This window comes from Pinus tabuliformis, chromosome Q (assembly GCF_031772625.1).
Source record: "Pinus tabuliformis cultivar Carrire ecotype Pingquan chromosome Q, CPIR1, whole genome shotgun sequence".
NCBI classification, from domain to species: domain Eukaryota; kingdom Viridiplantae; phylum Streptophyta; class Pinopsida; order Pinales; family Pinaceae; genus Pinus; species Pinus tabuliformis.
Window position 1 is genome coordinate 439,753,989 of NC_142296.1, and position 24,837 is coordinate 439,778,825.

General features: G+C 39.4%; 1 protein-coding gene across 3 annotated transcripts in view; it reads right to left on the reverse strand.

Moving 5' to 3' along the window:
• LOC149220105 (uncharacterized) overlaps positions 1 to 24,837 on the reverse strand; it is a 520,911-nt gene that overhangs the window by 87,385 nt on the left and 408,689 nt on the right. For 2 of the 3 annotated variants that reach the window (XM_089382729.1, XM_089382728.1), the window contains 3 exons: positions 18,316 to 18,402; positions 18,108 to 18,172; positions 17,871 to 17,965 (listed from right to left, as the gene is read on the reverse strand). In XM_089382729.1, coding sequence (XP_089238855.1) covers positions 17,871 to 17,965; positions 18,108 to 18,172; positions 18,316 to 18,402 — 247 coding nt within the window. Of the gene's footprint in view, positions 1 to 17,870; positions 17,966 to 18,107; positions 18,173 to 18,315; positions 18,403 to 24,837 lie in introns of those variants that run through there. The other variant, XM_089382730.1, reaches the window with a different exon arrangement.

The following is a 24,837-nucleotide window of genomic DNA, read 5'->3' on the forward strand; positions in this document are numbered from 1 at the left end:
ATTTTTATTAATACCTATTAATATTTTTATTTTCCTATGTTTAACTTAGGAACCCATTAAAAATATTAATTATTTTAATAACTCACAATTTAGGTGGAATTTCTCGAAGCGATTTCTGGGTCTTGGAGATCTTATGCATTCTAGGCCCTCCACAAAATTTCGGAGCTAGAGCACATCCGATGCTACCCAAAATCAACACACATGACTCTTGGCTTTCCAGCTTCTAATGAACTTTGGACTTCTAGAACCTTTGGACTTCCAAATGACTTTTGGAATTACATATGACTCTTGGTATTACATGTATGTTGGACTTCTATACATGTCTCTTTTGTCCATATATGACTCTTGGACTTCCACTTCTTTGTCTTTACAATGATTACATGATTACATCATGACTTCCACATCATCATGTGATAAGGACATGACAAGTCACTACTATTGATGACTTGGACTTGTGGTGACTGATGACATCAACTTTCTTCAATGGTGACATGGCTGCCACTTGTGTCTTTGCTCTTGCATGCAACTTCCGATTGTTGATGTTTTCACCCTCCAAAGGGTCTTTGATCTTATAGAGTCTTCAGGGTGCTTCGATCTGTTGAAAAATGTGTAACTAAGTTTGGTCTTCATTAGCATGAAATGTATTCTTGTATATATAAAATGAAAAAGAAATTATTATTATTATTGGAGCATGGGTTTCATGCTCAAGTTCTTTTATTTTATAGGTCAAGCACCGATTGCGTGTTTCTAGGGCTTTTCCTAGGTATAAGAGTCATTGTCATATATGGAAGACCCTATGGGCACATTGTGGATTGTAAAAGAATTTATTTTGTCTTGAAAAATGTTAAAATTACCTCCAAGATCAAGTTGGCCAACATGAGCTGTCAAGTCGGCCTAAGTGAAGAGATGTGTCCACCCTTGAAGGAAGCCTATATATAAGAGGAACTCGTCCTCCATTTGGATCATTCACTCACTCATCTCTCATATGATGAAGGAAGCAGCAGAAGGACTAAGAAGGAAGTGCGAAGAAGAAGTCGAAGTGTTTGGATCTCTCTACTTTCTTCTAGGAATGCGATGTTAGGGTTTTTGTACTAGGCAAGTCTAGAAGTTCAATTTTGGAAGCAAGAAGGCAAGCGAAGGTCTCTTAGGGTTTCCTACTAGCCCAGTGTTGCGGGGGAGCGCCCCCCCCCCCCCCCCCCCCTCGCTCCCGCTCCCGATCCGCGCTCCGGGCGGGAGCGGGTCGGGAGCGCGCTCCCGAAATCGCTCCCGATTTCGGGAGTGTGCTCCCTAAAAAAAATTTCGCTCCCTGCCTTTTCGGGAGTGTTTTCGAGAGCGTTTTGCCTTTTTGCATTTTTTTTTTTGTAGTAATGTTCGAAATGCAATTTTTCTTGAAAGAAACAAATAGTTTTTGAGTGGGGCAACTTAATGATCAAGTCTAGGCCCTAGTATTGATATGCTATTCATGGTAATGTTAAATTCTTAAAGTAAAAGTGACATTTTCTTTAATTTTCATTTTCATCCTTTTACTTAAATTTTTAACATTACCATGAAATGACTCAGGATGTTTGAGAGTGGTTTCGTCCTCATTGGATTTCATATGGAGAAAGTAGAATTTTAGATTTCATTCAAAATCCAGCAGACTTATCAGTTTTTCAGGATTTCAGGATTGGGGGATTGCAATGTTTCCATTGAATTTTGTCATGTATTAGGGTATGGAACTCATATTTAATCAAGAGTACCAATCCCTCTATGTACCTTGATGTTAGTGACATTGGTTGTCGAACTCCTCTATCATGACCCTTCTAAAAATGTACGCATCACTCAAACAAAATCTTGACTTGACATGCTATGCTTTTTCTATCTTATGTTAATGCTTAGAGGGTGATATTAATGACAAAGATCCCTATACAGATACAAAGGTAATGACAAAGATACCTCTGGATATTAATGCTTGGAGGGTGATATTAATGACAAAGATCCTGATTTTGCAACAAGACTAAAAAATTAGACATTTCTCGTGGTGGCAAGAGGCCCAAGCATAAGAAATAGATAATAGATTTACTTCTCTTCTCTAGTTTCTAGTAGCTTTTATAACTATTGACTCTTTCATATTTATTATGATATTTTTTTAAACAATATATGACAATTTAAGTTTGAAGTTGGCAATTATAACTCATTAGTAATGAATTATGAATATGATGCTTCATGAAAGTTGAAAGTTGTTTCATTTCGTTTCATTTTATAACATTTCATTTCATGTTAGATATTATTTGTTGTAATGGTTACACTTAGCTTACAAGTACAACTTTGGTGATCAATGATGATAAATGTTATATATTGAATTTTGAAAGCTTGAAACTTTAAGATTGATGAATCATGAGACTCAATATGTTGTATGTTACTATGTTACTAACTTGCGGACGTGGTTGATGAAGATTATAACTTCTAGATGATTGTTGTTATATGGTTCAATCTATGCTTTTTTATGTTTTTTATATCTAATTCATCATTCTACATGTTTTTGTTGACATATATGTATCAAAAATTAAAAAATCTAAAAAATATATATATTTTTAAAAAATCGCTCCGGGATTCGCTCCCAAACCGGGAGCTTCTGAAAATGGTCGCTCCCGCTCCCGCTTCCGCTCCCGCTCCCGCTTCCGCTCCCGCTCCCCGCTTCCGCCCCCGCTCCCAAGTAACATTGTACTAGCCCTAAGACTCAAATCAAGGCAAGCGAGGTCAAAGGAAGAGCAACAAGAGGGAGATTGAAGTCTCCTAGTGAAGCAGCAATAGTTGTTGGGGCAGAATTTTAGATTTATTGGGGAGGTCGAAGATATTGCAGCAGGAGGTCGAGGAAGACTTGATCTTGGAGGGTACTTGTCTAAGTCTAGGTCATGGTATTCGTCAATTGAAAGATCTAAAAGATAAGAAGAGATTTTATTGGTTTTCCCCTCAAGAAGAGGGGTTTTGGCCCTAGCTTGGAGCCTACATACTGTGTCATTGTTCTTACTGTTTTGGTAGTTGTTTGAGGTTTTTCATATTGAACTAACAAAGATCAAAGCTAATAAGTAAAAAGCTAACACAAGCAATTATCAAATTAAGAGAATTAACATATACATTGCACTATTGAACTCTCAACATGGTATCAGAGCTTTCGTTTTCTAAGGGCATCAAGAAGATCTCCTCTACAATGAAGAAGATCATCAAAGTATTGTAAGCCATCTCAAGAAAGGCATCAAAGAGGTATGGAGTTTCATATTCTCTTCAAAGAAGGAATCACTCATAGAAAGGAATGAAGGACTTTTCTCAACTCTCTTTGGTGTTGAAATTTCTAAGTCTGACACGTTAGAAATCCCTACTACATTATCTGGTTTATTTCACCTACTTGTTTATTCCATTAACAAGTTATTTATACATATAAATACTAAAAATAAACACAAATGCAACCTTAACTCATATACAAATCAACAACTGAAATACTAGACAAACACACAAGGGACACCATTATTTTTGGACAATCATCCTTGGAAAAACCCAATGCGGGAAAATCGGTGCAACAGTTTTGAGGGTTTTATTATTATGCAGATTTCTTGAGTACAACTAGGGTGCCAAATTGGCTCACCCAACAGAGATTGTTACACGATAGTAATACTTCTTCTCAGAGACATATTCAGCTTCTCAGCACTAGTTTGCCCCACGAAAATCCTTCTAGCGCTTCTCCTAGGCTCTGCATCAACCCTGCTAGCCTCAGCGTAGCTCTTGAACCCTTTGCGTCAGCCTTCTGCCTCTCTATGTCATCTCTCTGGCCTTCTTCGTCACCCACGTAGGTCCCTCAGCCTTTGTGCAGTCTCTAGCTGCCTTTGCGTAGCTCTGGCTACCTCTATGTCAGCCTCTCTAGTCAATGCGCTAACCCTCAGGCACTATCTCTGTCTCTCTGCTATGTACTCGCTACCCATTGCTACAATAGATCACTTGTTCGAATTTTCTCAGCAAACCCCGCTCCAAAAAATCGAACTGACTAATCAATCTTGGTGTATCTCCAACTGACCCTCAAGCCTTCTCTTATCCTTTTCCTATTGAGTCTTCAATGGCTGAGATTAAGTCTCTAATCAACAGCTAAGATTAGATTTGGCTTGATCCATGTCATTTAGAACCTTCTCACCCAGTTTTATATTAATACCCATTAATATTTTAATTTTCCTAAGTTTAGACTTAGGAAGTCCATTAAAAATATTAATTATTTTAATATCTCTCTAATTGGGTGGAATTTCCCCAAACCATTTCTGGGTCTTGGAGATCTCATGTGCTTTAGCCTCTCCACCAATTTTCATGGCTAGAGCACATCCAATGCTACTACAAATCAACACTCCCTCTTAGCGAGGAATGTGCTCTAGTAATGCTCCACCACTGAACATCACGCTAATCCTTTCGCACCGGTACCTGTGCTGATGCTGGGCTTGCTACCCTACATCCACTGCACTGTTGCTTCTGTACTACTGCCCATGGCTCTACCACTGCCACTGCTACATCTGTACTGCAGCTCCCTCTCAACATGCTACCCATGCTGCCCATAGCATTGCCACTGCTAACTACTGCACTGCAACTTAGTTACCAAGAAGTAAGTAACTGATCTACCCAAGTACTGACATCGTTGTCTGTCCAGAAGCCTCCTGATGCTGAAGCTACCCCTGTTGTTATCTTGTGCTCCCTTTGCTGCCTTTGCACTGCCGCAAACACCTTTATGCCTCTCGCATTGCTGCAACCACCTCTGTGCATCTTGCACTGCTGCAAACACCTCTGTGCCTCTTGCATTGCTGCAACCCCCACTGCGCTACTACAAACCCCAACACTCTAGCACTGCCTTGTCGCTTCATCGCATCTTGCTTCTACTGACATTCATCATCTTGATACTGCCATTCGGAGCTCCCGTAGCCAGATATGATCCAAGAGTTTGGGCACCTCAAGGATCCTGCTCCTCATCTTCTGTAGTCCTCCTGACAACAGTTCGATGTCACCCCACCTCTTCTCTAGAGGTGCATGAGCACTTATCACACAGTCGTCATCAGTCTCGACTTCTTTCTCCGCCTTAGCTGGAGCTGCCTTGGAGTCAGAAGCCTCTCCCTTATTCTTCTTCCTGGGCCACTCGGTTGCATGATGACCCAGCTCCCCACAATGGAAGCACTTCACCTTGGAGATATCCTTCTTCTTCCTCTTCCCTTGCTATCCCGCAGATGCCAGAGCCGCATCCTCCTCCTCCACTTTCTTAATTCGACCTCCTTCGTTGCTACTCTTTGCCTTTTTCAACCGTTTGATCTCTTCTTGGCGAACCGCTATCCACATCTCTTCCCATCCTAGAAGAGTAGCTCTGCCCAAAATGCCTTTGACATATGTCTCCCACTCCTCAGAGACTACATTCAGGGCAGTCCTCAGCATGAACTCCTGACCTGGCGTGGCCCATATTGAAGTAAGTTGGTTCGGAATCTCCTGCAATCTGAGGAGATATAGATATATCTGCTCCCCCTTCTACATCTGATACAACCGCAGCTAATTCTCTAATAGCATCTTCCGTTGCACGGAAGTGCCCTGATACAATGTCGTCAAAGCATCCCACATCTCCTTTGCCATGTTCTTTTCGGCAATATGTGGTACGACATGATCCTTGACCCCATCAAGGATTATGCACTTTGCTTCACCAAGGATTATGCTCTTTGCTTCACCTTTGCATCCTCATACTTCTCATTATCAGCTAGGTCTACTGGGATATCCACGATTCTCAAGGCAAAGCCCTTGATGTGATGTTTATCCAGGATTGACAGGATCCTGGCCTTTTAGATGACAAAGTTGGAGGCCCTGTACAACCTGTCTTGATCCCTCAGTCCGTTCATTGCCATCTCCGCTCCTCTTTTTAACTCCCTCTGAGATTTGACTTTCCTCCTGGAAATCTCCCTCTAAGTCCTGATTTCCCCACTGGAAATATTCTTGCCAACTGTCGATCCGCTCCTCCAACTCGGATTTGGATTTCTTGGCTAGAAATTCGTCAAGGTAGCGACTCCCTCTACCTTGGTTTTGTCCTGTTAGGTATTGTTCTGCTCCGACAAAAACAACACCCCACGAGCTCCACAATCTGCCCACAACTCCCTAGGCCCCGGCAACTGAAGAGACTGAGCATTCCAGCTCTGTGCAATCCTGACAAAGGCTAAACCACTCCTCTGGCCAACTGCGTCAAGCCTACTTGGCTGAGTAGGATGACGTGGCTCTTCGTGAGCCTCTTTTGCTTCTCTCTGCCTCTGTGTTGGTCCTCTCTTTGGCTTGAAATGATGACGCAGGCCCTCTGCGTCACTCCTTCTCTGCTACCTTTTGCTTAGGAGCAACTCTGTCTCTCGGGACAACTGCTACTGCTGCAAATTTCTGATATTGTTGGTGCCTTCAGTCCTCCTGTGATCTGCAATCCTCTTATACCATGTTGAAATTTCTAAGTCTAACACATTAGAAATCCCTATTGCATTATCTGGTTTATTTCACCTACTTGTTTATTCCATTGACAAGTTATTTATACATATAAATACTGAAAATAAACACAAATGTAGCCTTAACTCATATACAGATCAACAACTGAAATACTAGACAAACACACAAGGGACATCGTTATTTTTGGACAATCGTCCCCGAAAAAACCCAATTTGGGAAAACTAGTGCAACAGTTCTGAGGGTTTTATTATTATGCAGATTTCTTGAGTACAACTAGGGTGCCGAACTGGCTCACCCAATAGAGATTGTTACACGGAAGTAATACCTCTTCTCGGAGACTGATATTCAGCTTCTCAGCACTAGTTTGCCCCACGAAAATCCTTCCGGCGCTTCTCCTAGGCTCTGTGTAAACCCTGCTAACCTTAGCGTAGCTCCTGAACCCTCTGCGTCAGCCTTTTGCCTCTCTGTGTTAGCTCTTTGGCCTTCTGCATCACTCACGCAGGCCCTTTAGCCTCTGTGCAGTCTCTAGCTGCCTCTGCGTGGCTCCTACTATCTCTGCGTAGCTCTGGTTGCCTCTGCGTTAGACTCTGTAGTCACTGCGCTGATTCTCAAGCACTATCTTTGCTTCTCTGTTATGTACTCACTGCCCCTCGCTGCAACATATCACTTGTTTGAATTTTCTCAGCAAACCCGCTCCAAAAAATTGAACTGATTGATCAATCTTGGTGTATCTCCAACTGACCCTCAAGCCTCCTCTTATACTTTTCCTGTTGAGTCTTCAATGACCGAGATTAAGTCTTTAATCAACAACTAAGATTAGATTTGGATTGGTCCATGTCATTTAGAATCTTCTCACCCATTTTTATATTAATACCCATTGATATTTTAATTTTCTTAAAGTTTAGACTTAGGAACTCCCTTAAAAATATTAATTATTTTAATATCTCTCTAACGGGGTGGAATTTCCCCAAACCATTTCTGGGTCTTGGAGATCTTATGTGCTTTAGACTTCTCACCAATTTTCATGGCTAGAGCACATCCAATGCTACCACAAATCAACATTTGAGACATTCCAAGATGAAGACATTTGGGTGATTGATAGCAATGCATCAAGGCACATGATTGGTCACTCCCACCAATTGAAGACCTTATCAAAAGGAAAATCAGCATATTTTGTGGAACTCGACAAGAGCTATCCTATGAAAAGCATTGAATCATCATCCATAAAGCTAGAAGATGGAAGCAACATCCACCTCAACAACATTTAGTTTGTTTCAATTTGTAGGTTTCCATCAAGCTTCGGAGGGAGCTCCCAACAACTCTCAAAGATAAGTATCTCATGTCCTTTCATTTTTGGGTTCATGTACTCATTTAGTTTTGATTATATTAAATACTAATCACCTTTCTCCCTCTTCAATCTCCCTCATGTCACCTTTGTCTTGATTAGGGAAAACATCTGCAAGAAGGAGGATCTCTAAAAAACAAGGTTAGTCAAAGGAAAAACATCTGCAAGGAGGATCTCTCAAAATAAGGTTAGTCAAATGTATGCTTTGAATACATTGATTAAAAGGATTATTCATTTGATAATCTATTACTAACTTTGTTATGTCTAGCTATATTGAATCTTAGTGATTCTTGTTTGGGTGATTCATGTGAAAATTCCTAGATCTAACAACCTTTGGAATCCTACTGCAACCAGTTGAACTTGCTTCACCTAGATCGTAAATTACATTAAAACTTATTTCAGATTTCTTCCTGAAATATTGTTAGAATTGGTAACTAGGGCCAAACTCCATGTGGATCATCTTATTTATGGCAACTAATATTTTTCTTGGACCCCTCTCATCGAGAGGTGTAGGATTGATCTAAAGATCATCCGATTCCGATAAGTATTCATGGAGTTATGAACTTATTTGCGCTATAAGACAATTCGTCAAGGTCGGCCATCAACCAATTAACCCCACATGTGCTCAATGTTTTAATATAAATAGAGGTGGCCTTCAAGTCATTTTAACACACTTGGGATCTCTTCCTCTCTCTACTTGTCTTTGGGTTTTAGTAGGAGGAGAGATCCTAAGGAATAATGTTGCCCTGATCCAGAGGGCAGAAAGCCGAAACTGCTGGAAAAGTTGGAAATGCCGGAAAAGCCAGAACTCCTAGAAAAGCCGGAAACGTCGGAAAAGCCAAAAATGTCGGAAAAGCCGGAAAAGTCAGAATTGTCGGAAAAGATGGAATTGCCGGGACTGGCAGAATTGCCAGGAACAACCGGGAACTGCCGGAACTACCGGGAACAGCCGGAACTACCAGAACTACCGGGAATCGCTGAAACAGCCAAAGCATTTATCTACGAAGGAGAGCAGCATGCAAGGGACAGCGAACTAACATTGGGACAGTTGTATGGTACTCAGCAGCAAATACACCAAGCATGCAATGTTACAGCTAGCATGCAAGGGACAACTAGCATGCAACAACAAGCATGCTAAGGACAACAAGCGTGCTAGGGACAACAAGCAAGTAAGGGACTACAAGCAAGAAAGGTGCAACCAACACATAGGTCAGGATGGCAACATGGTGCTGCAATGGCACATAATGCAATACAATGATGGGTACAGTCATGATTAATGAAGCGTGATGAGATGCAACATAGTGATGATGGGTGTAGCGCGGTGAGGTGCAGCATGATGACGAAATGCAGCACAACGATAGGTGAAGGAGTCACCTTGGAGAATTAGTTGAAGCAACATGAGTTCAACTGATCTCATGTATCATCTTCTTAGAGATGATCTATGCTCTTATCTAGATAAGTCAAAGTGTTGACTTCTGTTGTAAACGTATTATCTCTCTCTCTCTCTCTTTGTTGAACTATTGAAGAACATGTAAGAAGAATTGATCAAGGGTTTCCCCACATTGGGGTTTGTCCCTGGCTAGCGCCACATCTTGTGTCCTCTTGTCTTGGCTTGTCTTCTAGGATTTATGTTTATGTTCTATCTGCAGTTTACTTTAATGCTGATGTAATTGCTAATCTGGAAAAGATATGGAGCTAACTGTAAAAATTGAAATAAATTGCTCTAAGCATAGAACATACCTAAAATTAACATGGTATCAGAGTTGAGGTGAAGACAATGCCCAAGCAAGAGTGAAAGAGCAATCATCGAAGGCAGCTAGGAAAGGACAAAGGATCAGTGGATTCCTCATCCCCCTTCAAATTCACTAAGGGTGAAGTTGAAGCAGAGAATATTATCAGAATGGCGCAGCGGAATATGGCCTACCTAAAGATCAATTCATTGGAAGACTGAATCTCAGGGTAGAAGGAAAGGCAGATAACTAGTTCGGCCATTATGCGAAGGAGTGTCCGAATGGCAGGGACATATCACTTGATGATGATAATAATCATTGTAGGGACATATTCAATGATCAAAGGAATGACAGGTAATGCAGGTCATCAAGGAAATGGCCGACTCTTCATAGAAAGCAAGGAAACCCAGGTATGAAGAATCAAATGTTGTTTCTGATAAGATAAAGAAGCGTTATATTGTATTGGTCCTCTCCTTCAGATTCTTTGGGAATCTGGCTTATAGATTGTAGTGCTTCAAGGCACTTCATCAGATAGATGGGTGCACCCTCTAATTTGGTAGAGATGGAAACAATTGTGGGATTATACTTGGAGTCGATGCCACCTATCTCGGAAAGGGTGTAGGGAATGTTCACTCTCAATTGAATAAGGATAACTCAATTCATTTACAGAATCTCTTTTATGTACCTGATCGCAAGAAGAACTTGGTGTCCATCTTGGAAATGGAAGTCAAAGGTTTCAGGGTGGCATTCATCAATGGAAAGGTACGTGTTAAAAAAATATAATTTTCAAAGATGCTTTTTCTCATGGGTTAAGGGTTGGCAATTTGTATCAAGTTGCAGGATGGTCCATTGGGGATCATGTCAATTGACATATCGCATCTATAACACCGGAGGTCTACCTATGGGGCCCTACTTGATGTGAGTCAAATGGTGATAGGGATGTCTGAATTCAAGTAGAGCATGAAGGTAGATGTCTGAGATGTACCGAAGGAAAATCTTATAAGGGGACCATTCCCCTCATGCAGCAAGTCCACAGGTTTGGAACAACTCGAGGAGTTTGAGATTCATGATAGGGAATCTCATGTATACAGGTGGAAGAAAGCCCTCTATGGCTTGAAGCAAAACACCCCGGGCGTAGCATGAGAGGGTTGATAGCTGTCTGATGAAGCTGAGATTCACTAGGAGTGAAACCGATCCAAACCATTACTCGAAGGTTGTGGATGATAGACCTCTCATACTGGCACCTTATGAGGATGCCCTATTTATGATAGGTGCAGACCCTCTCATTTGCAGAAGTAAGAGGGAGTTGGATTCTGGATGTGGAATGATAAACTGCAAGCTTGTGACTACCTCGAGGATCTTAAATTTCAGAAGTTATATGGTAGTGATGTCGGACCAGATTTGAGAAATGCCTCTAAGTTTCATAAACTCATTCGCGTTGATGTTCTTGGTGAACTTCCGTCCGAACATATGTTTTGCAGTTAGCATGGTGAGCTCATATTTAGTTGAGCCTCACTAAATTGGTACCAAGAATCTTCTGAGATATCTTCGGGGCACAATCTCTCATGGATTGAGATACACTGCAGGAAATATGAAACTGCATGATTATTCGAATGCTGACTCGATAGGCAGTGTGGAGGATCACTAGAGCACTTCTTAGTGCTGGTTCTCTTTGGATTCTGCTTCGATATCATGGATGAGCAGGAAGCAGAAGTCAGTTGCTATAAGCACCGCCGAGACCGAATACATAGCTACGAGTATGATCTCATGTGAAGTTGCATGGTTGCAGAAGCTCTTAAGTGAGCTGTTTGTACACATGATGAATACCACTGTGATTCTCTGTGACAACCAGAGGGGGGATTCGATTATTGAGGAATCCTGTATTCGATGATTGCTCCAGCAAATAGACATCAGATACTGCCTTATCTGCGATATGGTAAGTCGATGAGCGAGGAGGCTCCATCGCATTGAGACTGATGTACAGGTTGCAAACATTTTGTCAAAGCCCCGGGGAAAGGTCAAATCTATGACTTTCCCGAATGACTTGGAGTCATTGAGAGACCTTCTTATAAGGGTCCTGCATGTTGCATGCATTGAGCTCTGGGAGCTCTGGGGGGCTTGGGGTACTTACTGGAGCAACATACGACCACAGGGCGACTCACCCTCCCCTGGTGGTGCGCTATGAACAGGATGATTAGTTCTTCTATGGGCCGGGATGATTAGTTCTCCTGTGGCAACTGTGGAACATGATGATTAGTTCTCTTGTGGGCCGGGATGATTAGTTCTCTCGTGGCAACTGTGGAACAGGATGATTAGTTCTCCTGTGGGCCAGGATGATTTGTTCTCTGTGGCAACTATGGAACAGGATGATTAGTTCTCCTGTGGGCTAGGATGATTTGTTCTTCGTGGCAACTGTGGAACAGGATGATTAGTTCTCCTGTGGGCCAGGATGATTAGTTCTCCGTGGCATCCACTGACAGGATGATTTGTTCTCCTGTGGACAGGATGATTAGTTCTCCTGTCGAGGCATCCTACCCATGCAGTCTGGGACTCATGGGAAGTACCTCTCATCTGATCAATGAGCAGGGAAATGAGGATAGGGACCATAGTAGTACTATCGATGGATGCATTGCTGTATCTACCGTACTCCCTATGCTAGGATGACCTCCATTGATCTGGGATCAGTATGAGTGGTTTGAGACACTCTCTTGTGACATTGATCTAGGATCAATGAAACTGATCTGGGATCAGTATGAGTGGTTTGAGACACTCTCTTGTGACATTGATCTGGGATCAGTATGAGTGGTTTGAGACACTCTCTTGTGACATTGATCTGGGATCAATGAAACTGATCTGGGATCAGTATGAGTGGTTTGAGACACTCTCTTGTGATATTGATCTGGGATCAATAAAACTGACTTCGGGTCAGTAAGAGTGATGTGACACACTCTCTTCAAATGAAACTGACTTCGGGTCAGTAGAGAATGGTATGAGACATTCTCGATCAATTCTTCTTCTTCATGGTTCAGCAAAGCAGAGCAAAGCATAGCAGAGCAGAGCTTAGCAAAGCAAAGCTCAGCAAATCAAAGCAGATCAGAGCAAAGCAGAGTAGTGCAGGGCACTGATGGCAGAGATAGTACAATCGGACATATGGATCAACGGATGGAGTTCTCCCTAGTTGAGAGGGAGTGTTAAAATTGCCAACTAGGGCCATACTCCATGTGGGTCATCTTATTTATGGCAGCTGATATTTTTCTTGGATCCCTCTCATTGAGACAAGTAGCACAGGTTCAGGGGGGCATTAGCCTTCACGTACATTCAGCATTGTTGGCATTATGGTTGCTGAGTCCAGCTATGGCTTCAAATATTTATACCATTTGTTGCTCAAGTCATGTAAAAGTCTAGGGTGTGACATGTCTTCTCATACATTTGAATGAGTCCTCTTGGACAAATGATGTAATTTGTACCCCCACTTTACATGGGATGGATGATGTAATATTTATTGGTTTTGTCATATATAAACAATTGGTATATCCTCACTTGGTTGGGTGGATGAGTAAAATTTTGGTATATCCCCACTTGGTTGGGAGATGGATGTATGTATGAGTCATTGGTGATAGGAAGGTCATATAGCCATGTTATTCTTTTAGAAAATATTTTTGCAGACTTTGCTTGTACTTAGGGGGAGCATGGACGGTTTTAGTGCAACTCAACATGTACAAAAGGGAGCTCAATCAGAGAATTCAACATGTACTCAGGGGGAGCATGAACAACATAATGTATGTCAAAGGGACAAACTATCTTGGTCCACCCATTGCCCTTGATGTCAAAGGGGGAGAGTGACTTGGTGTGGTTGTTGCCATCAAGTCCAAAGGGGGAGATTGTTGGCATTATGATACAAGTGTTGTCCTTGATGGCAACTCACTCAGATGAAAGATCACAGTGCAACATGTCAACAACAATGAATTACAGTTCAAACTACAAAAAATGAAGAAATAGAGGTATACGTAGGTTCACCTTGACCAAGCTGTGTATACATGCAGGTTTACTGAACAAAAGGAGCATATATGTACACACGCACTTTCACAGAAGGAAAAGTGTGTATATTGTGGGAAAACAAAGTTTTTGGTCCAAGGTATTTGACCCAAGGTAATTGGTCCGAGGTATTTGGTCCTAAGTAGTTTTGGTCCATGGTATTGAGAAAGGCCTAAAACTATATAAAGAGGAGAAGATCATTAGGCCAAGTGGTGCAAGGATCTGAATATCTTATGAAGTGTTGAATCATATATGCAGGTTAATGAGCTTCTGATGGTTTGCTTGATCTGATCTAAGGATGCACCTATAAGGCTGATGAAGGTTGATGGATCAGGATCATAAAGGCTTAAGAGTATTATCATTATGTGTTTTGATCTTGAACAGTCTAAATCTGAATACTGACGCATGTTTTATTTTGTAAATGTGAAGATCTGGGTATGACTGAAGTTTGGAATAGTTGTAATGCTTAAGTTATCATTCACAGATCTGTACGCAGGCTCGCCTTAGTAAAAGGGCGTATACACGCTGGTTCAGCATATCAAAGTAGCACATACATCATAAATTTGAATTTGCAGATCTATACGTTGGTTTCCTTTGCTAAAAGTGCGTATACACACAGGTTCAACACATGGAAGAAGCGTATAACTTATGAAGTCTGATGTTTAAAGTTTCAGTTGTTTCTGTTTGCTATTGCAGAGTTCTGGGTTTTTCTTTGTGTTCTGGTGACTGTATTCTGATGACAGTGTTTTGAATGCAGATTGATTGTGATTTAGTGATGATGGGTGATCAAGTGATTGATTGATTTAGTTGTGGCTGATTCATAAAATGATGATTGGGTTTCAGTGATTGGTTGATGCAGATGTAGATGGTAGTATTGCAGTTCTGATTTTCTGAGTTTCAATGTTGTTGATGGGTCTAGTATGAAAATTGGATGAAACGTGGCCTTCAGATTGTCGTGTTGTATTCCAAGAGTATGCAGTCTAAAAAATCATGAAATGTGGTCTCTAGTGGAAGAGTGGAGTTTTCTGTACGCTGGCACCTACGTATTAGTAAACATAATGGCTAGTATAAGAGCTAGGGGTTGTAGCTCCCTTCCAGTAGTAGCTGGAGAACGAGAGAAGGTTGTAGCCTTTTGCAGGTGGGTGCCTGTGTATTGGTATAAGTCTGCACTAGTACAAGATTGTAAACAGATTTTCTTATTATTAAAAAGAAGAGAGAGACGAAAGCAGCAGGTGGTTTTTACCCACATTCGGTTTCCACCTTATATCTTGGTGTTCATGTGTGTTGCTTATGTGTGATGCCTTATTCTGCTTTTACTGAATTGTCTAATAAATCTCTGATATACTGGTTTAAGCTCAATACATGATAAATTGTCTAAATCAAAAGTTCTCTGCATATACGCTGGTTGCTTTAAGTACAATCACGTGTATAAGCTAGTTCACTTCACTGAAGTGGCGTATATAAATCTGTTTGGGAAAATAAAATTATAGATCTGATAATACTGATTCACCCCCCTCTCAGTATTATTTCCAACACTTATAGATTATTTCTTTTTTGTTATGTGCTTTTGCATGTTGTAAATATGCATATCACAAATATCCTAGCTTATAATAGTTTTTCTTTAGTCTCTTAGGGTTGGTGGAAAAAGTACTTGAACATTTGTAACTCTTATATGGGCTTGCAAGGATTTTTCGGTAACTTATCTTGTAACCATTAGACTCTAATCACCCTTCAGCCCTCCTTTCCTGAAGAATTTTCTAGGTGATTCATCTCCAAGCTCCTTAAAGAGCCATTTGGCATGAAAACCTAGTCATCTAATCTCTAAGAGTCTTGTTAGAAAAGCCTCCCTTGTGGGGGTAACATAAAACCACATACCAATAGGAGAAATATTGTTGAGGTGACAATGGTGGTTAATCTCATTGTTGTCATAAGACCTGCATTGCCTAGTGAGGCTTTACGTCAGGCCTGCTAGATTTTGTGGTAATAGTAACTTAAAGGATGCTACCTATATGGACATGGAGGAGTATGAAGCAAAGGTCAAGTGTGTGCCAGATGAAGATCTAATATTTTTTTTAAATACTAAAATACCTAAAATGAGAGAGATAATTCTCATTTTAGTAACAATACCCTCTGAACATTAATTTTTAAATTTGTATAGCTTAAATCAGAATGACAAGGATATTGCATAAAAACTTCATGGGTTTGGGATATCATGTGGCGTGGATTTTAAAACCTATTCAAGACATTCAAACCATTCTCCATAATGGAACTTGGAATATTTCAAACTCTCTAATGTATGTTCCATCAGACAACTGACCCCAAGGACCTTAGTAAATCCAAATTCCACTTTGGATGGAATTCACAAGCATGCACACAACTACTGAGTTGTTTGTAATGAATATTATTGTAAATTGGTAAGGTATTGGTAAGATATTGGCAATCAACCTCAAGAATGCTACTTTAAAGAAATCCCTTAGGTGCGCATTGAACAAGATGTTGCTAAGAAATTCCACAAGCATGTCCAACTCATCATGTGTGGAAGAGAGGTGCTTTATAAGGAATGATATCTAAACTATCCAGATGCATGTTTTGTTCATTATATCCTTGATCATTATCAAATCTTATCCTATTAAGAAAGCAAGAGAAAGAAGAATCTAGAGCCCCAATAGCTAATCAAGAGAATGTGGATAAAATAGAAGAAACGAAAGGAAATTTGCTGGCAATGTTGCCTCTTATGATTGATCACTCTTTGGTTGAAAGTCTGAGTGATAAAGGTATTAAATAGTCAAATTATTTAGGGGGCATAGACTTTCATTCTCAATTTACTAATTCAAAGTGGCTTGTTAAGCATAGCGACATCAAGACGAAGGATGTAAATCTATAAAAATTGTTTTGAGAAGATCAATGACTAGTAAGGAGGAGATCAATGTCCCATGGACAATGGGGTAAATCCTACAAGGAGGTTACAACTAAAGTTGTTTCCCCATTTGGTGTTTATATTAATTAGCAACATATTTTTGGTTTTTTGGTGGCTATGACGTCCCATGCTAATGAATTTGAAACTTATATCATGTAAAATAAAGAGTAAGGATGTCAATGCAAAAAATTGTGTTTTGAGATAATCAATGGCTAATAAGGGGGAGGTCAATGCCCCATGGGCCATGAGGTGAATCCTACAAGGAGGTTACAACTAAAGTTGCTTCCCCATGTGGTGTTATATTAGTTAGCAAAAAAAATTCAGTTGTTTGGTGGCTATGATGTCCCATTATAATGAAGTTGAATCATCTAGCATGGAACATTAGGACGTTGACCCTGCCTAACTAAAAATCAATGGTTAAGAACTTCTTGTGTAAGCATATTTTGGATGTTCATTTTTGCAAGAGGTGAAAGCCTTTGGTTTTGATCAAATTTGATATTTGGAAACACAATTTTTTTATCATTAAGCACGCGGATGGAAGTGGAGGTGTTGTTGTAGGCTTCTACTCCTAGATGCAAATGAGATTTCAGTAGGTATGTTAAAGCCTTTGAATTCAAAATCCCCCATCCTTAATGATTGTATGCCTTTGGATGAAAATAATTTGTTAGGAGTTTGACACTATGTCAAGGTGATTTCTATAAATGTGCTTTGGAAAGTAAGATGCAATAACATATTATGAGGATCCCAATTTTTAAGAGAGTTTTAAGGCTATGTTGTTTAAGGAGTTATCCTCAATGCTTTTGGGTCAAATTTTTAGTTCTCTAAAATGATGTAACTCACTTGGATCTAAAGCATCATTCCAAACTCATTGTTTCTCTTATAGCTATAATCGAGAACATTTTCTTATAGTTTTCTTAATATATTGTCCTGCAGTTATAAGTTCAAAAGTTCTCTTATTATTTCTATATTATATTTTGTATATTCCAAATTTGTTTATTTTTTTCTAAAACGATGTAACTAACTTGAATCTAAAGTATCATTCCAAACTTATTGCTTCTCTTCTCATTGTAACGACAATTGAGAACATTTCTTTACAATTTTCTTAATGTATTTTCTTGTACTTATAAGTTCAAACGTTTTCTTTAAATTCATTTTTTCAAAGTAGTAAATTTTTTATTTTTCCTTCTAATTTTAGGTGTAGCTTATTATTTTACAATCTTAATAGAACAGAGAAAAAATTAAAACGAAAATTTCATTATAATATTCTTGTAATAAATTTCTTCAAAGAATGAATGCTTAAAAAAATAACGATGGAGGAGAGAAGCAAAATGCTACAGAGCGTGATTTTCTAATCATGAGGGAGTTACAATTATGCCTGGTATATTAGGCTCTCTCTCTTCATTGAGCTGTGTGTATGGTATGGTTTCATTTGGACCATTTTCAATCACAATAGTGGTCACTTTGTCGCTACTGCACAAATAAAGAGCACATGTTAGACCTTACCATATTCACATAGGAGAAAAAGGATTTTACTCACTTTTACATATTAAAATGTCTTTGAAAAGTTATTTTTATTTAAAAGAAAAAGTGAGAGAATAGTTTCAGCAATTACTAGAACGAATAGATGGTAAGGCCCACAACAACAACTGCAAAAGCAACGTAATATAACCAATCAACCTACATCAACAAAACATATGGTCTTGAATAAGCTTTTGGACACTTTACATATAAATGTACACCGTGGCAATGTATCTTATATACAACTTTAATGCATGTGATTAACCTTAACATTGACACAAATGGAATACAATTTTACTCACTGCTTTATGATAGAAAAATATGCGGATGAGTACTGCCCACATGTCGGAAGTCAAAAGGGATAGATTAAAAAGTGTTGCACCGGTCATCTATAAAAGATAAAATTAAAGAAGCATGACATATTAGTAATGCAAATTAGACATGCGTAATAATTATGTTCATACAACACAACAAATAGATAATTCAATACAAATGCCACATAGAAGTCATATTTATCTCATTAGCCTTCAACTTAAATTGTATATCTAGCATTACAATAAGCTATAAGAGATAAGTCTAAGAAGCATCAGATAACAATAATGTAAATTAAACATGTGTAACAATTATGTCGATGATAGTTCAATAAATAGATAATAGTACAAATGCTACCTCTAAGCTATATTTCATATAAGTAGATTTCAATTTAAATTTTATATCTAGTGTTAAATTATATAAAGAATAACAGTAATTCAAATTTTAAAAGAATATTTAGAGTTATTATAAAATGTGACATATAATTCGTTTACTTGGAAAAACATAGTTAGCCAGAGTTCAAAACTCATGCATTTGAATATAAAGAGGGTATACAAATGAGCAAGTAGATTTTTTCAAAGAATGAGGAAGTGAGGATTGATAGAGAGCCACACAAAATTGCAAATTCATACCTTAATAAAATTGTTTTCCTTTTAAGGAAAACAAAGTCATATAATCAGCTTTCATTGAATATATGATAAATTCAACACAATTTTATGAATAGTATATCATTTTTTACATTTCACACAATACAAATAGATAAATGTTACTTTAGTATTATTATAAAGATTTAACTACCTATTGAGATACGGCCAAGTGATTGAGACAGGGCATCATCACAATAAAAAACCAAGTACAAATCGTAGTAATCATAGACTCCTGCTTTACATTAGGTAGAATTGGGGTTCATGACTTACTATAGATAAAAACATTTACCCTTACCAAAAAATATATGATAAAAATTGACAAATTACATAAGCTTACTACATTTACCCTTACTACATAAGCTTAAGCTTAAGGGGATACAATCTGTCTTGCCTTCCATATAGATAATGAAAATGATTGTGCCTAGTCTCATCTTACTTTATAAACCTTGATGGGAAAGAAAAATAAGAGGTAACAAGAATTGTTAAAAAACATGAAGATAATCACCATGGCTTTAGTCAAGGACTCTCCATTTCTATATAGATTTCTCCCATTCATTACCTACTTATACCTAGCGAAAGTTTAGGTCCAAGCCATGAGGAATATGTTTATTCAACAATAATCCCCTCCCTCTCTAAGATGGGGTCAAACAAGGGAAGGGTGATAACATAACAATTCTACACCTGAATGTGGGAATAGTATGTCCTAAAATATGAATGACGATATGAACCTCAAAGCTAGAGTCCACCAATTCAATTTCTTGGGAGAGTAGATATTCAAGTGATACAAACACACCACTTATGTGCCTAAACGTAAGACATGAATGGAAAGAAATAGTCAAACAAGACAAAAAAAAGCGATAATAGATGAAAATATCCAAGAAGATTGTTTGGTGAAAATCTTATCTTGACAAGGCATTCCTCCTGATCATTCCTAAACTAGGAGTATTCACATCAATCCTTGAAATTCATTATCTACACAACACTAGAAAGTGGCCTATTTTAGTCTAGAACTATGCAAGCACATTAAAGCCTTAGTCACACTTATTTTTTGCCCCTTAAGAAAAATTTGGATATTTTATTTTATTTATACAAATATTCCAAAATACATGTGCATGTAAAATGTCAATAAGAATATGATATACATACTTGGGTGTTGTTGTTGGCTCACTTTGAGCATGGGTTTGTTGAAATATCATAGAAGAATGGCATTGTCGTGTAGTCTCAATGACTCAAGTGTGCATTTGGGAGGGCTAAGGTGCTGCTAACAAAACCAAATAGAAGACTCTCACTCATAAAATGTGGATCATTACTCTACTAAATTTTTAAATAAAGAGGGTATGACTAGGTATGTTTGGGTCTCTAAACAACCAATCCAAGTGGATTTCAAAACCTAGAATTGGATACTAAGCACCTAATTCAGGAGATTTGTGGATATTTCTAGGTTTAGGCATCTTGAATTGCTAGCTCTGCATATTTTAAGACTTAATCCAATCAATGTAAAGGACTCAACATTGTGTGTTTGGATTAAGGAATCCTTCAAGATAGGTAGTTGACCCTTTCTAGACATCATTTGGTGGATCTACCATCAAGAAAATAAGAATTACTATTAGTAATCATTGCATGCTAGAGGTAATGCACCTTATATGTAGTCTTCATTGTATATAATATGTGCACATGTTGGTTCAAAATAGAAGATTGGGGTCCACTAGATTGTCCAACAAAGGAGTTGTCTTCTAGCAGTGTCAATGAGCATATCAATCTCCAAAGATCAAGAAGGTCTCACCAAGGTGCATTGCTAAGACTTTAGATGATTAGGAGAAAACAATAAAGGACAATCACAACCATTATTATCCTTAATATCTAATGGACAATATTAGCATTTCCAAGGATAGACCTTTTGAATCCTAACAAATGATTTACACAAATGTAATGCCAAGGCAACTAATTGTTTACTAAAATTCCATTGAAATAATGGTAGTGGAATACATTAGAATAAAGTGGGCATCATCAACATATAATATCAATAGAACAAATAAATTTTTAAAACAAGGGCACTAATCCATTTATATTCATCATTGGAAATAACATTTCTATTGAACTTACTATTGTTGTAGAGGAGCTAAAGCATAGGAATAAAACTTGGAGGAAGCAAAATAACAAGTGGATGGACAAATGGGGAATTAATTTGCAAGATTGTCTTAATTTTAGAGATGAAATATAAAAAAATGGGTGCTTGAAAAATTCAAGACTACCATGTGGGAAAAACAGGGTGGCAAAAAGAAATCACTATATGCCAAAAATTGTTAATTTTTTATGACAATGGTATGTTTTATGCTTCGAGAAATTTTACTTCAATTTCTTTATTAGCCCAATATCAATATCCAGTTTAGCAGTCACATCATCATGATAGTAAAATGCAGATAGAACATAAACAATAACAATAGAAGACAATCCAAGACAAGAGGACACAAGATATGGCACCAGCCGGGACAAACCCCAATGTGGGGAAACCCTTGATCAATTCTTCTTATAATTCTTCAAAAGTTCAGCACAGAGAGAGAGAGTACAATATACAATATTCACTTGCCCAATCACAGAGAAATTTGATCAGTAAAACAACAGAAATAGAAAGCCCTAACGAGAAAGTCAACGTTGGTCAACAGGGTATAATTCTTCCTCCAATTCAGCTCGGTCAAACCCAATCAACTCGACCTCCAACAAAAAGTCAAATCAGCCCAAAAACAGTTTGAAAAAGTCCAGTCAAAACTAGTCAACAAAAGTCAATGCTGCAGCAAACCCTAACATAGTCAACACTAGTCAAACAAAGGTCAAACCGCCTCAGATTTCATTCTTAGAACTGCGGCCTGCCCAAACAAAAATCCCCCACACAAAACCACAGTCAAAGATGGTCAACGCTGGTCAAAACAACCTTCTGCAATTTTCAATCAATGCTGGTAAATGTAGGGACAACAAAAGAACAGTCCCTTCTTTGCACGTGTGGAGAGAGAGAGAAGCCTCATAAATCTGTACCCAATCAAGAGAGATGTGTGAGTGAATGAAGTGTCCAAATATGCAAACGTTGAGGATGAATAGACATCACTGTTAGGCTTCTGAGCCTACATGAGTTTGTTGGCTGACCTTGACAATTTGTCCATAATCAAAATAAATTAATAATTCCATTTGTGCATGTCAGAATGGGATGATCTTTAGATCAATCCTACACCTCTCAGAGAGAGGAATCTAATAAAAATATGAGCTTCCTCATATGAGTTGTCCATGGTGAAGTTTGGCCCTAGTTTCCAAAATTAACACTCCCTCTCAACTAGGGAGAACATCACCTGCCAAATTGTCTGACAATCTGTACCATCACTGTCTTTGCTCTCCTGAACCATGAAGAAAGAAGAAATCATCGAGAATGTATCATACCATTCTCCACTGACCCAAAGTTAGCCTCCAATAATAGGGAGTGTGTCATACCACTCTTAGTTGACCCAAAGTCAGTTTCCATTGATCCCAGATCAATATCAACATCCTAGCATAGGGAGTACGATAGTACACGATGTGTCCATCGGTAGTACTATGGTCCCTATCCTCATTTCCTTACTCATTGGCCAAATGATAGGTACTTTCCATGAGTCCCGGACTACATGGATAGGATGTGCCAGTAGGAGAAGGTGAACCACTCATCTTTCTCATATGCCATAGGAGAAGGTGAACAACTCAACCTATGCATATGTCACCATGGCGTATCACAAGGGAAGGTGAACCACTCACCCGGTAAATCGCGCACCATCAGGGGAGGTGAGCCACTCACCTTATGGTTGCTCATCCCTCCAAGAAGCACCCCAAGCCCCCCGGAGCTCCCAGAGCTCAACATCCATCTCATACGAGACCCTCATAAGAGGGTCTCTCCACGACTCCAAGTCGTTCACGAAAGGTTAAGAATTTGACCTTCCCCAGGGGCTTCGTAAGAATATCGGCAACCTGATCATCAGTCCCAATGTGTTGGAGCCTTGTTGCTTCCCGTTGTACCATATCCCGATAAAGTGGTACCTGATATCAATATGCTTGGAGCGGTCATGAAACACGGGATTCTCCGAAAGACGAATCCCACTCTAGTTGTCGCAGAAGATCACGGTGGTATCCAACACATGTCCAAACAACTCATTAAAGAGCTTCCTCAACCAAACAGCTCACTAAAGAGCTTCCTCAACCAAGCAGCTTCACAGGAGGCTGAACTAGCTACAATGTATTCAACTTCAGCGATGCTCAAGGCAACCGACTTCTGCTTCTTGCTCATCCATGATATCGAAGTAAAACCTAGAGAGAAGCAACATCCGAATGTGCTTTTACGATCCACCACACCGCCAGCCTAGTCTGCATCAGAGTAACCATGGAGCCTCACATTCCCGACAATGTATCTCAGTCCATAGCTGATTTTGCCCCGAAGATATCCCAAGAGATTCTTGGCAGCAATCCAATGTATGTGATGAGGCTCGACCATAAACTGACTCAATGTATTCACTGTAAAACATATGTCCGAATGGGAGTTCATCAAGAACATCAGGGCCCCCATGAGTTGACGATACTCAGAAGGATTTCCCAAATCGGGTCCAACAACACTTCCGCATAACTTCTTGAAGTTAAGTTCCATCGGAGTAGTCACGGACTTGCAGTCCACCATCCCAAATATTTCAAGTATCTTCACAATATATTTTCCTTGAGAAAGGAAAATCTCATCTGGCTTTTGCCAGACCTCCAACCCGAGGAAGTGATGCATCATTCCTAGGTCCTTCATCTCGAATTCAGAAGCCAACTCCCTCTTACATTGATGAATAAGAGTGTCTGCACTAGTTAGAAAGAGATCGTCCACATAGAGTACCAAGATGAGAGGTCTATCATTCTCAACCTTAAAATAAAGGTTTGGATCAGCTTCACTTCTTGTGATTCCCAGCTTCATTAGATAACTATCGATCCTCTCATACCAAGCCCAGGGTCCTTGCTTCAACCCACAAAGGGATTTCTTCAACTTGCATACATGTGTTTGACGATGTTGAACTTCGAACCCCTCAGGTTGTTCTACATAGACTTCCTCCTTAAGTGAACCATGCAAGAAGACATTCTTGACATCCATCTGGTGTAGATTCCATCCTTGTGAGGCAACGAGGGCAATGATCGAAAGGATGGTGGTGTAGCAGGCAACCGATGCAAATATCTCATCATAATCTACACCTTCCTTTTGAGAGAAGCCTCGAGCAACGAATCTAGCCTTGAACTTTTCAACACTTCCATCAGCTCCATGCTTGATCTTGTAGAGCCATTTCGAGGTGACAACGGATTTGTCCTTGGGTCTAGGAACCACATCCTAGACATCATTCTTCATAATCGACTCATACTCTTTGTTCATTGCATCCTTCCAAACTTGGTGTTTGGCAGCTTCTTTGAATGTGCAAGGCTCAGATTGAACAATGGTGCTCATTGCAGTTAAGTACCCTTGGTACCTATTCGGCTTCTTGCTTTCACGAAATGTCCCCCTAGGTGCAACATGTCTCTCGACATCTTCGAGAGTCTCCCTAAGCCATGAGGGTCTCCTTTTTGAGGAGGAGGGCTCATGAGGGGGTGGATCAATGGGATCCATTGGTCCTTCAACATCGGGCATCGACTCATCCTGCGATTCTCCCTACTTTCCTGAATCTGCTTCTTTGTCCTTCCTTGGAAGAGGAAGGTTACTAATCTTCCCAAGGGAAACATCCTCATCGAAGGTGACATCATGACTTATCTCCACTTCTCTTTGACCAGGCACATAGATTCTATATGCCTTAGAAGTTTCATTGTAGCCCACAAATGTTCCTTTCTTCCCAGAAG